General features: G+C 42.3%; 1 protein-coding gene across 4 annotated transcripts in view; it reads right to left on the reverse strand.

The window, feature by feature from the left end:
- NKAIN3 (sodium/potassium transporting ATPase interacting 3) overlaps window positions 1–14,340 on the reverse strand; it is a 470,064-nt gene that overhangs the window by 291,630 nt on the left and 164,094 nt on the right. For all 4 annotated transcript variants that reach the window (XM_060243713.1, XM_060243714.1, XM_060243711.1 and 1 more), the window contains exon 2: window positions 8,556–8,693. In XM_060243713.1, coding sequence (XP_060099696.1) covers window positions 8,556–8,693 — 138 coding nt within the window. The remainder of the gene's footprint in view (window positions 1–8,555; window positions 8,694–14,340) is intronic.

The raw sequence follows: 14,340 nt of genomic DNA on the forward strand, positions 1-14,340 counted from the left end.
CACCCCTTCTCAAAACTCACCCTCTCCAGGCTCCACCCCTCAAATATCCAGGAATTTCCCAACCCTATCTCCTTCTCAGCCAACTAATCACCTACCTTGATCTGCCCTATGACTTCAGCTTTCCATCCCCTCCCTCCAGGCTCTACCAAGGAAGAGGACCGTTTTTCTCCAGTGTGTGTGTGGGGGGAACCAAAGCAACTTACATCAGTCTTCTTTCCCCTTTTTGATCTGTACAACAACCCAGTGAGGTAGGTAAGGCTCAAAGTCTGTGAGTGGTCTGAAATCATCCAGTCAGTTTCCACAGCATGAATCTGGGTCTGGCAGACCCTGCAATGAAGCACTAACTCCTATACAACACTATCTGGCATAGGGGGACTGCTGCTGAACAGTAGCAAGCAGCCAGGCCTAGGGTAGCCAACCTCCAGATGGAGCCTGAAGATCTCCTGGGATCACAACTGAACAATCCTCATCTGTCCTGGGGTGAGGTTAAGAGGAGGAGGGAGAGAAGGAATGCCAGGAAAGAGGCAGCAGCCATGGCCTCTGAGGAAACACTCCCGGCGGGGCCAGGCCTTGCCACCTAATCACATTACACCATACAAAAGTAGCAACACAGTCGATAGCAGAAAAAAAAAAACTATGTACAAAACACACAATAAAAATACATACAAAGTAATTCTTATTTGCCTATGTTTGTTTCCAATAATACCAAATACACAGTATATCAAAATGTTTCAGAAAAGGAAAGGATCCACAGTATTTCAATATCCAGAGAATATCCAGTCCTCCCTTCTTGTTCAATCCTGTGTGGTATTCAAATTCCTTACAAATCCTGACTCCAAAGGTGATGTTCCCTTACGTGCCCATCAACTTGGATCACGTTTCGTATACAATGCTTCCTTGAAGAGCCAATCTGCTCAATTTTTCTTTTTGACGTCAATTAAGACCACTTGATCAAATTTCCAATAGGCACTAGCTTGTTAGTGCCTATTGGAAATTAGTGCCTATTGGAAATTGTTAATCTGCAGAATATTTAAGCTATTTGCTATGTATGAATGATTTAAATGATTTTGAAGCTTGTAGCAGCCTCATGTGAAACAGGGCAATATGTACATCCCTGTTGCGGTCATGTGCCTTGCTGTTATTCTTTTCTACACCGGCTACTGCTGAAAGAAGTTTTAGAGCATTGGACTCTGTTTTCACGGCCTGCTTTACCACACCCCGGACCTACCACTTTAAAGAATAAGAACACTTGCTGTAAATGAAAGGATGTTGGATTCGGGTGTGATATATATTGCACTTCTTTATAAATTCTTTATGCTATATTTATAAATCTAGGAATTTTTCATATTAGAGGCTGGTTTATCATGGATGCCTTAGTACTTCTGACCCACCATACAGCAGCCATGTGCTCCCAGGCCAAGCGGTGTGGCCTAATAGGCAAATGAGTACCTGTTGGACTTTTTCTACAAAAAAAGCACTGGATACAACTTGCAGTGAAAAGCAGCATGAGAAGGAGAACTTCCCCTTACTTCTTTGCCCACCCAGCATGTCAGCCTCACCCCTGATGCCAGTTGCATAACTGCCATGGTGTAATGTACAAATGAAGCCAAAGCCAACATGAATAGGTTCCCCTACACTCATTTGAAATGGGACATTTACACTGTGCATTAGAAGTAGGGGCAGCATGCCAGATGGGCAGGACACACTCTTCCTGTCATGAGCGCTGACGAGGAGGAGCTGGAAAGGCTAAAAGACCTGGAAGAGCTGCCAGCCAGTTCCTCAGCTGAACAAACAGCAAACTGGGACTTTATGTTTGCAGTGATGGAAAAAATGGAGCTTGGAGAAAGTTTTATAAGAATGATAAAGGCAATATATTCTGAGCAAAGGGCAAGGTTGTGTGTTAATGCAGATCTTACAGATGAAATGAAAATCAGCAAAGGTACTAGACAAGCTTGCCCGCTTTCACCATTGTTGTTCATAATGACTCTTGAAATTATATTGATGCAGATCCAAGAAGAAAAAGATTTAGAAGGGTTACAAATAAAAGGATATATCTATAAGTACAGAGCATTTGCTGATGATATAATGTTTATAAATGAAAATCCCATACAAGCTACACCTTTGTTATTAATGAGAATACAAGAGTTTGGGGAGTTGGCGGGACTTTATATAAATAAAGAAAAATCAAAAATTTTGTGCAAGAATATGCAGGTAAATAGACAACAAGAATTACAAAGACTAACGGGTTGTGAAATTACCTCTAAGGTAAAATACCTAGGGGTAGAGATAACAATGAAAAATATTGATTTGTTGAAGAATAACTATGAGAAGCTATAGCGTAGAATAGAGGAAGATATGTTAAAGTGGAACAAGCTCAAATTGTCATTGTTGGGCAGAATAGCTGCAATAAAAATGAATATTCTACCAAGGATTATGTATCTGTTTCAAACTATCCCTATTGTGAAAGATGCTAAACAGTTTGATAAATGGCGAAGGAAAATTTCAGAATTTGTGTGGGCCGGGAAGAAACCAAGAATTAAAATGAAAATTTTGACAGATGCAAAAGAGAGAGGTGGATTTCAATTACCAGATTTGAAATTGTATCATGAAGCAGTTTGTTTAGTATGGATGAAAGAATGGATAACGTTGTTAAATAAAAAACTTTTAGTGCTGGAAGGCCATGGAAAAAAATTCGGCTGGCATGCATACTTGTATTACGGAAAAAAGAAGATGGATGGCCTTTTCTCTCACCATTATATAATCTACTAAATGTATGGATAAAGTATAAGAAATATGGTGATGAGAGGAGACCTTTGTGGATAGTGCCAGCTGAAGTGATAAAGATAACGGCTAAAACAGCCAAAGAAAAATGGCTATCATACAATCAGCTACTAAAAATACAAAGTGGGAAAATAGAACTGAAAACTGCAGAAGAACTGAGTTACAAATATGATTGGTTTCAAATGCAACAAATAAAAAGTTTGGTGGAGAATGATATCAAAACTGAAGGAATAAGGAAGGAGCAAACAGAAATGGAAAGAGTTCTTCTTGGAGATAATGAGAAATTAATTTCAAAAGTATACAAATTACTTTTACAATGGTCTACAGAAGATGAAGTAGTGAAATCTCAGATGATAAAATGGACAATTAATGTAAATAAAGAAATAAAGATGGAATCTTGGGAATTTTTGTGGAAAAATTCTATGAAACTTGCAACATGTCATAGTATTAAAGAAAACTGTTTTGAGATGATGTATAGATGGTATATGACTCCAAAAAAATTAGCAAAGATGAACAACAAGATGCCAGATAGGTGTTGGAAATGCAAAAAGCATGAAGGCTCTTTCTACCATATGTGGTGGAATTGCGAAAGGGCTAAAATGTTTTGGCAGTTGATTCAGCAAGAGATTTCTAAGATTTTGGGATATGAATTCAACAAAGTGGCAGAGACTTTTCTGCTGGGATTACAAATGGAAAAATTCCCAAAAGAAGATAGAACTTTAATATGGTATTTGCTCTCAGCTGCTAGGACATTGTATGCGCAGCTGTGGAAGCAAGAAAAAATACCAGAGAAATGGGATTGGATTACAAAAGTTATGTCATGGAGTGAAATGGACAAATTAACAAGAAAACTAAGAGACTATGATTTGGAACTTTTTAAGTTGGAGTGGAAGAAATTCAGAAGATACGTAGAAAAAGAGTGGAAAATAAAAGGACATTGGACAATCTTTGATGAGGATTAAGATTTTTAAAATAAGAATATAACTTTTTTGGGGGGGGGGTTGTTTTTTCTTAATAGTTAAGGGTACCTTTAATACTTGTTTTTTAAAAGAAAATAACACTGGCGGGGGTCAAGTAACGGAGGGAGGGGTGGGGGGAAAGTAAGATATGGGGTAGAAAGATCTTTCTTTTATTTTAAGCTTTTTATAAGTTGTAGATATAGTTCTGCTACCATATGTTACTAATAAAATTGTTTATACACGAAAAACTAATAAGTCACCGGGTCCGGATGGCATACATCCGAGAGTTCTGAAAGAACTCAAAGTTGAACTTGTGGATCTTCTAACAAAAATCTGTAATCTTTCATTGAAATCTGCCTCCGTTCCTGAGGACTGGAGGACTGGAAGGTAGCAAATGTCACCCCCATCTTTAAAAAAGGTTCCAGAGGAGACCCGGGAAATTACAGGCCAGTCAGTCTGACTTCAATACCGGGAAAGTTGGTAGAAACCATTATCAAGGACAGAATGAGTAGGCACATTGATGAAAATGGGTTATTAAGGAAGACTCAGTATGGGTTCTATAAGGGAAGATCTTGCCTCACTAACCTGTTACATTTCTTTGAGGGGGTGAACAAACATGTGGACAAAGGAGACCCGATAGATGTTGTTTACCTTGACTTCCAGAAAGCTTTTGATAAAGTTCCTCATCAAAGGCTCTTTAGAAAGCTTGAGAGTCATGGAGTAAAAGGACAGGTCCTCTTGTGGATCAAAAACTGGCTGAGTAATAGGAAGCAGGGAGTGTGTATAAATGGGCAGTCTTCGCAGTGGAGGATGGTAAGCAGTGGGGTGCCGCAGGGCTCGGTACTGGGTCCCATGCTCTTTAACTTGTTCATAAATGATTTAGAGTTGGGAGTGAGCAGTGAAGTGGCCAAGTTTGCGGATGACACTAAATTGTTCAGGGTGGTGAGAACCAGAGAGGATTGTGAGGAACTCCAAAGGGATCAGTTGAGGCTGGGTGAGTGGGCGTCAACGTGGCAGATGCGGTTCAATGTGGCCAAGTGCAAAGTAATGCACATTGGGGCCAAGAATCCCAGCTACAAATACAAGTTGATGGGGTGTGAACTGGCAGAGACTGACCAAGAAAGAGATCTTGGGGTCGTGGTAGATAACTCACTGAAAATGTCAAGACAGTGTGCGTTTGCAATAAAAAAGGCCAACGCCATGCTGGGAATTATTAGGAAGGGAATTGAAAACAAATCAGCCAGTATCATAATGCCCCTGCATAAATCGATGGTGCAGTCTCATTTGAAGTACTGTGTGCAGTTCTGGTCGCCGCACCTCAAAAAGGATATTATAGCATTGGAGAAAGTCCAGAAAAGGGCAACTAGAATGATTAAAGGGCTGGAACACTTTCCCTATGAAGAAAGGTTGAAACGCTTGGGGCTCTTTAGCTTGGAGAAACGTCGACTGCAGGGTGACATGATAGAGGTTTACAAGATAATGCATGGGATGGAGAAAGTAGAGAAAGAAGTACTTTTCTCCCTTTCTCACAATACAAGAACTCGTGGCCATTCAATGAAATTGCTGAGCAGACAGGTTAAAACGGATAAAAGGAAGTACTTCACCCAAAGGGTGATTAACATGTGGAATTCACTGCCACAGGAGGTGGCGGCGGCCACAAGCATAGCCAACTTCAAGAGGGGGTTAGATAAAAATATGGAGCAGAGGTCCATCAGTGGCTATTAGCCACAGAGTGTATATGTGTGTGTGTGGCAAAAGAACTAGCGTGGCTACAGTTGGGTCACGCTGTTAAATTTAAAAACCCGTCACTATTCTGGAAGTTGGTAAACAGTGGTTCAGGTAGACTCTCCACACAGGTTACTAATACTATTCTTCCAGAAGTATGGGAGAACTACTATATGGCATTGTATGGGACATCAGATGAGGTGGTTTGCTCCCTGGAGGATTGTCAGGAATTGCCAGAGTGGCCTCCAGTTGAGCCTTCAGAAATAAAATCTTTAATTGGAGCCCTGAAGCTTAATAAAGCACCAGGACTTGACTTAATCCCGGCTGAACTGATTAAAGAAAACGCTGACTGGTGGGCTCCAGTACTCGCCAAATTATTCTCCGAAATAGACAGGACAGCGAGGGTACCCGCGGGCTGGGATACTGGAATTATTGTACCTATTCATAAGAAAGGAGATAGAAACGATCCAAATAACTATAGACCTATTAGTCTTTTAAGTATCCTAAGCAAATTATATGCCAGCCATCTTAAAGAGAAACTGTGGGAGTGGATCGAGCATAATAACATCTTGAGAGAAGAACAGGCTGGGTTTAGACCGGGATGTTCCACTTTGGACCATTGTGTAGTATTGGACCATCTTATTACCAAATATTCCTCTAACAGCACCGCTGCCCTATACGCTGCCTTTATAGATTTCAAATCTGCCTTTGACATGGTACAGAGGGACATACTGTGGGAAAAACTGAGAGGGATGGGAATCGAACAGAGGCTACTGGCATTGATAAAGGCATTATATAGGAACACCAAGATCAGGATAAGGATAAATCCGAAGGGACATCTCACGAAAGCTATCCAAGTAGGGAGGGGAGTTAAGCAAGGCTGCATCTTGGCCCCACTCTTGTTCAACCTCTTTATAAACGATCTGGGGGAACATCTAAATGGTCCAGAGGTGCATGCTCCAAAGATTGCAGATAGGCATATCCCGCTTCTGCTATATGCAGATGATGCAGTGCTGATCTCTAGGACCCCAATTGGGCTAAAGAGAGCAATGAAGATTCTAGCGCATTACTGTCAAGTTAACCAGGTTGAAATAAATTACTCAAAATCAAAAATTTTAGCCTTTGCAAAAAGACCTAAGGTATATCATTGGAAGATAAACGACAGGGCTATTGAACAGACACGCTGCTTTAAGTATTTAGGGGTAGTTTTTCAGGCCTCAGGGGCCAGGAAGGCACACGTGGACTACGTTACAACTAGTGCAGCAAAAAGCTCAGGAGCCATAGAGAAATTCTACTGGACCTCCGGGGGGCAGAACGTGGCGGCTGCAGTCAAGGTCTTTAAGGCCAAGGCCCTCGCCCAAATGTTATATGGGGCACCTTTGAGTATAACACCATATCAGCATCTCTGGCAGTTAGCGGAGAAAGTGCAATCCAAATTCCTTAGGCATATACTACAAGTCCCTCCATGTGCTCCCAACTCACTTATCAGAGTAGAAACGGGTATGGTTACAGTGAAAGCAAGATTGTGGATTGCTGCTATTCTCTACTGGTACAAACTAATGATTCAGCCCACCAGTTTGGCGGGGCTGATAGTAAGAGATTCATTTGTTCCTCTGTGGATCAGAGAAATGGAGTCCAAGTTGGGCTATTATGGACTATCTAAACAATTTTTGCTCAATATGGAGCATAATCTGGTTAAACCCTTTCTTAAACAGAGGATCTTGGATGTTGAAAGACAGCATGATCTGAATCAGCTTAAAGGCTATTTACCAGGAATAGAGGAGTTACATAAAATAACACTGATGCCATACTTGCAAAATCTTGACAAAGCAGAGTATAGGAGAGCATTTACTCTTCTCAGATTTGATATGTTACCGTCAGCTATTATTGAAGGCAGATACACAGGACAATTATACGAGGAGAGACTGTGTATTTGTGGGGACAATAAACCGGAAGATAGGGAGCATGTACTATTCCAATGTAAATTATATCAGCATATTAGGGCCGAGTATATACTCCCGATCTGTGCCAGTGTCCCTGGAAGAAATATTAGATTTCAGCTAGACAGATTATTGGCTGATAGGAACAAAGGAACCACTTTATGTGTGGCAAAGTTTGCTTCGTGAGCCATAAGTCTCCGGAAGCAATTCTTAAGGGGAATACCCAATTGAACGCCTTGGTTCTGGAATTTAATCAGTGTTTTGGGGAGGAAATTATATTTTATACTGTCTATGTTTTATTCTCATTATAGTATTGCCTAATTATATTTTATACTGTGTATGTTTTATTCCCATTTTACTATTGCCTGACTGTATCTTATTAAGTTATTTGTATTTAATTGATTGGTCTTTGACCGTATTAAACTTTCATTCATACTATGTGTGTGTGTGTGTGTGTGTATATATATAATTTTTTTGGGCCACTGTGTGACACAGAGTGTTGGACTGGATGGGCCGTTGGCCTGATCTAACATGGTTTCTCTTATGTTCTTATGACTTCTGATTCCGGTTTGTGATTCTGCATTGGTGACTTGGCTTCTGCTTGACTTCCTGGACTTTGACCTTCGACTGGCTTTGGACTCCTGCCTGCCAGCACCCTGAGAACATGACACTCCCCACCTCATAGAGGGCCTGAATATTGTCCAAATCAGGCCATTTTATTCATTTATATTTTGCCTTGACTTCCTTTCAAGGGTGTACAAGAACTAGCAATAAATTAAAATATTATAGCACATCAACATTTAATTAAATCAGTTCAACAACAAAAAACATACATGCCTCTGATATAAATAATGTATTTATATATAAATAATGTTATGCAATTTTCTATCTTCACAAAAAACATTTCTTATATTAAAAGCTATAAATAAAATTTACACACTGGAGAGATATGCATGATTCCAAACAGCATTACATCCTTCTTAAGCACATCAATGCTAGTGGAATTAGAAGAGTGTAACTCTGTTTAGGATTGCACTGCATAACAATTTGTACAAAAGAAGCAATCATTCTAATGTTTTTAAAAGGTACGATTATATATTTTGAAACTACTTTACAGAACAAATCAGTGGAAATTAAAACAAAAACTTACCACAACTATATATCGAGGTCTGTATTGTATAGTTCCAAACAAACCCAAAATTACAGCTATTATGTGCAGAAAATTACCAAGGATAGGGACCCACTGGAATCCAAGGAAGTCAAAGATCTGTCTCTCCAGGGCAGCTAACTGTAAAGAAAACAAAAGATGAGCGAAAATGCTGTAATTAGGATTAAATCAGAGTATTACCCATAGCCATACCATCATTCTTAAGACCCTGTGCTGGTCCTTTTTAATAAGGCAATTATCTTCACAAAGGATTTATCCAGTTGTTATTCATGCCTGCAAAAAGGATTTTAAAATGGATCTCGTCTGTTATATGATACTGAAAAGAGATCACATCAGAAAAGCATAGCTAGTTGTTATTTGTTTTTTTTTTAGACTGGGTTCTCTTTATGGAATTTGTCAGTGTTCATGATCTCAAATGATCTCATGACCTCCCCCCCCCCCACCATAACCTACTATATGAATTGTATCCTGTGGTATACATGGTTCCTTCTTTTATCCTCACAAAAATAATCTGAAATAGATAAGGTAGGAGGAATGTGACTTGATTTGAATTAAGGTGGTCTCAGCTAAACAGGTACCATGGGCTGAGTCCAGAATCATAGCCAGCAGCTCCACAGTCTTGCTCTGTTTGCTCTTTGAGCTGCCTTCCAGTAGGAAAAGTCCTGGTCCAATCTCTACTACATTACAGCATTCTCCTTTAAAAGGTCTGCAGAAGATCTACAACCTCCCAAGAAGAATCCAATAAAAGCTTCTGAGATCAGCTGATTAGAGGGTCCAGTGAGTTTTGTCCTTAGATATAAAGTTGGCTCCTCCAGGGGCAGGGGTGCCCATAAATCTGATCCCTAGTTTAAAGACTGCAGTTTGAGTATTTGATCCTGGAACCTACTATCTGCTTATATTTGTCTTGCCTTAATGACAGATTCTTCACTTAATCCTGACCACATTTCTGCTCTCAAACTGCTTGCCATGGATTTTGATTCTGGCCTGACTCAGCATTGTTCCTGTCATATCCAATGAATAAGTCCATCTGCTTCCGATCCTCATTTCACCAGCCCTCTGATTTATCACTGACTATCTGAACTGCCTTCACACCGATGTCATCCGGCAAACAGGAACATAATGTTATGCTGCATTTTCTCTCATGTCTAACCTAAGGGAAAGAATAGCAGACAATCACTTTCTTTGCCTATCCTTGCTCAAGTCCCAACTCACCAGCTGTATAACCTCATAATTAGGATACAACCATAGGACAGATAAGTTTCCAGACCACATGGTCACATCAAACTAATTGGTGCACCATAACCAATAACAACTGTAAGATTATTCTTCCCTCCCCTGTGATGCCACCCTCTCAACACATGCCAAAAGATCCTACTTTGTACTCAACTTTTGCACTTCCCAAAACACAATGGCTTCTGCTTGGCCACAGTAGACTATGATATGATCCAGCAGAGCTCTTACTTTCTTAACTACTTCAAAGACAAGTAATCCTAGTTCCTTCTCTGATCTATGTTCAGGTGCTTGTCCGTGCCTTGCATTTATTTCCTTCTAATACAGTTTTATTCACCCATCCCAACATAAGAACCTCACCAGAGAGAGAGAGACACTATCACAATCACCAAGAAGCAAAACTGGTTAACTGAAGAGACCCATTATACGGTAGGTCCTGTTGATATCGCATTTTGTATAACACATGCAGTCCATGGCTTGCAGAGATCTACATTGAAAATTATTATCAACCAAAAGTACCACATTTACTTTCATCACTGGCATGAGACCAGGACCTCAGGGAGGCTCACAGTTTACCCATTCATCTCACGTTGTTTCACATGGGACTCACCTGGCAACCATAAACCCCACCAGGCATGACCCATGCCTGCTTTCCTGAAATGTGAAGCAGCTGCCACATTGGAGAATACTGCTAGTAAGAGCCCCGCTTTGCCAAATAGCCACATGTGGCTCCTGAGTCACTGAGTAAATACCACTAGTAAAATAGCCTACTGAAAACTTGGCAGAATTACAGTAAAATTAAAGATCACTTCAGAGATTCATTTCTACTTGAGACATACCCCTCCCAGTGACATCAGTATTTACCCAGACTCCAAATTACTTCTTCTCTCTGCCAATCTGTTGACTGTAACTTTAGTTCTTTTTGAAGCTGACTGCAGATTCAGCTATAGCTTTTCTTGGAAATAACTCGTACTATTTTTGCCTTGGGCTCCTGTTCACCACCATCATATTGCCCTGAGGCATGGCCCATAGCTGGGATTCTCATACCTACAAACAGAAAATACTCCACTTGGTGCTGGCTTGAAAGAGACATGGAAAGGCTAAATGTTAAAAGGAAGCAAATCTCAGGAGCATTGTTTATTCTGCTATTGTCTACCCTAGAGGGAATTTGTACCTAAGGGGTAGGTATTTTTAATCCCAAACTGAATATATAGATGAGTACAGTAAAATGGGAAATGTGCATGTGCTTATGACAGAAATGAACAAAATTCCAGTGAAAACATGCTATTATTACTTGGGGGGGGGGGGGGGATGCCAAAAATTGCAACACCTTAAAAACTTTTTTTGTCAGCATGTGGGCTACAATTCCACAAGCATTCTTGGTTTTGAGGTACTGCTGTGCTTTACATGGCTACCTAATCACAATTCATAGCCTCTACTACATAGGGTTCCCAGCCTCCAGGTGGGGCCTGGAGATCTTCCACTTTTACAACTGATCTCCAGCTGACACAGATCAGGTCCCCTGGAGAAAATAGCTTATACAAAAATAGACTGTGGTCAGATTACTAACAAAACTCTTTAACTCACAATGTTTTTAAATTCAATAGCCAATTCATACAAAAATATTATTTGAAGTCAATAGCCAGTTCACATAAATGGAAGTGGTTCTATTACTATCTATTGCCTCTGTGTTGCAGAAGGGTACAGTTGCTTTCGTCTGCTGGAAACCCCTTTTATTTTTAAAACAGATTTTGACACACCAGTGGCTAGTTTTCAAGGATATCCTTGGGGGGGGGGGGTTTCCTATCTCTCTCTCTTGGCTTGACTTCGCGAATGGAGATTTAAGAAGGGTGCAGTAGTTCACGTCTGCAGCAGGCTCGCTGGTGGCTGACAAGACCAATGCGGGACAGGCAGATCCGGCCACAGTGGCTGCAGGGAAAAGTCTGATTTAGGGTTGGTGCTGTAGCAGTGCGATTCTTCCTCAATCTCCTTTTGTCCTCAAGACCAGCTATGCGTGCGTTCTCAAAGGAAGAGACAGCCTGGTGGATGGTGTGCTTTGCGATCTGAGGCTAGGTCAGACCACTGGTGATGGTTGATGCGACAGGTGCCAAAGGATTTCTTCAAGGAGTCCTTGTACCTCTTCTTTGGTTCCCCTCTATTTCAATGGCCGGTGGAAAGTTTGCCATACAGAGCAATCTTGGGATGGTGGTGGTTTTCCATCCTGGAAATATGCCCTGCCCAGCACAGCTGCGTCTTCAACAGCAGTGCCTCGATACTTGTAACCTCCGCCCTCTTGAGGACTTCAGTGTTGGTCACAAAGTCACTCCAGTGGATGTTGAGGATGGTGTGAAGGCAGCGCTGATGAAAGCGCTCAAGGAGTCGCAGGTGATGACGGTATTCGGAGCCGTAGATGAGGGTTGTCATCACAACCGCTTTGTAAACATTGATCTTTGTGCCTTTTTTCAGATGCTTGTTGCTCCACACTCTTTTGTGCAGTCAGCCAAATGCACGGTTTGCCTTTGCCAGCCTGTTGTCAATCTCCTTGTCGATCTTGGCATCTGAGGAGATGATGCACCCCAGGTAGCTGAACTGCTGGACTGTCTTCAGAACTGATTCACCCACAGTGATGCAGGGAGGGTGATAATCTTCCTGGGGTGCAGGCTGGTGGAGAACTTCTGTCTTCTTCAGACTAACTTCTAGGCCGAATAGCTTGGCAGCCTCTGCAAAGCAGGACGTCATATGCTGCAGAGCTGATACCGAGTGGGAGACGGGTGCATCATCAGCAGCAAACAGTAGCTCTCGGATAAATTTTTCCATTGTCTTGGAGTGAGCCTTTAGTCGCCTCAGGTTGAACAGGCTGCCATCGGTGCGATAGCGGATGTAGACACCATCGTCATCATCAAGATCTACTGCGGCTCTTTGAAGCATCATGCTAAAGAAGATTGTAAAGAGAGTTGGCGCGAGAACGCAGCCTTGCTTTACACCTGTGCCTATTGGGAAGGGCTCCGAGAGGTCGTTGCAGTGTCTGACTTGGCCTCGCTGGTCTTCATGTAGCTGGATGATCATGCTGAGGAACCTTGGGGGACATCCTAAACGTTCCAAGATTTGCCACAGGCCTTTCCTGCTAACGGTATCGAAAGCTTTGGTAAGGTCGACAAAAGCCACATATAGACCCTTGTTCTGTTCCCTGCATTTCTCTTGGAGCTGCCTGAGAACAAATACCATGTCGGTGGTGCTCCTGTTAGCTCTGAAGCCGCACTGGCTCTCTGGGAGGCATTCTTCTGCAATGGTGGGCACCAGTCTGTTCAGGAGTATTCTGGCAAGGATTTTGCCTGCGATGGAGAGCAGGGTTATCCCCCGGTAGTTGGAGCACTCTGACTTTTCCCCTTTGTTCTTGTGTAGAGTGATGATGATTGCATTGCGAAAGTCCTGTGGTAGTTTGCCTTGTTCCCAGCAGGTGACAAGTACTTTGTGAAGTGTACTATGTAGTACTGTGCCCCCATGCTTCCAGATCTCTGGTGGGATTCCATCAACTCCCGCTGCCTTGCCACTTTTCAGTTGCCTGATGGCTTTAACAGTCTCTTCTAGGGTGGGGATCTCATCCAACTCTGTTTTCACTGGTTGAAGTGGGGTGAGGTGGATTGCTGAATCTTGAACTACGTGGTTGGCACTGAAGAGAACCTGAAAATACTCCAACCACCGGTTCAGTATGGATGCCTTGTCTGTGAGGAGCACTTGGCCATCTGCACTACGCAAGGGACTCTGAGCCTGATATGATGGGCCATATACTGCCTTCAGGGCTTCGTAGAACCCTCTTAAATCACCAGCGTCTGCACACAGCTGGGTTCTCTCTGCAAGCTTGGTCCACCACTCGTTCTGAATGTCTCAAAGCTTGCGCTGGAGGTTGCTACATGCAGCGCGAAAGATTGCTTTTTTCCTGGGACAGGAGGGCTGAGCAAGATGTGCTTGGTAGGCAGATCTCTTTTTCGCTAGTAATTCTTGGATCTCTTGATTGTTCTCGTCAAACCAGTCCTTGTTCTTCCTTGTGGAGAACCCGAGGACTTCTTCAGAGATCAACAGGATGGTAGTTTTTAGGTGTTCCCAGAGTGCTTCTGGAGAAGGGTCTGTGGGGCAACTGGGGTCCTCAATTCTTGACTGGAGTTTTGCCTGGAAGGCAGCTTTAACTTCGGCTGACTGAAGGCTGCCAACCTGAAGCTTCCGCCGAGGGATACCTCCTCTCCTGGGTGTGGATTTAAAGTGAAGACGGAGATTGCAGTGTACAAGACGATGATCCGTATGACATTCCGCACTGGGCATTACTCGGGTGTGTAAGACCTCTCGAAGGTCTCTCTGGCACACCAGAATGTAGTCGATAAGGTGCCAGTGCTTGGACCGTGGGTGTATCCAGGTTGTCTTCAGGCTGTTCTTCTGCTGAAAGATAGTGTTGCTGATGGTGAGTTGGTGCTCCGTGCAGAATTCTAGCAGGAGGCGCCCATTATCATTGCAGTTGCCAATGCCGTATTTGCCAAGTACTCCT

This window comes from Heteronotia binoei, chromosome 7, assembly GCF_032191835.1.
Source record: "Heteronotia binoei isolate CCM8104 ecotype False Entrance Well chromosome 7, APGP_CSIRO_Hbin_v1, whole genome shotgun sequence".
Taxonomy (NCBI): Eukaryota; Metazoa; Chordata; class Lepidosauria; order Squamata; family Gekkonidae; genus Heteronotia; species Heteronotia binoei.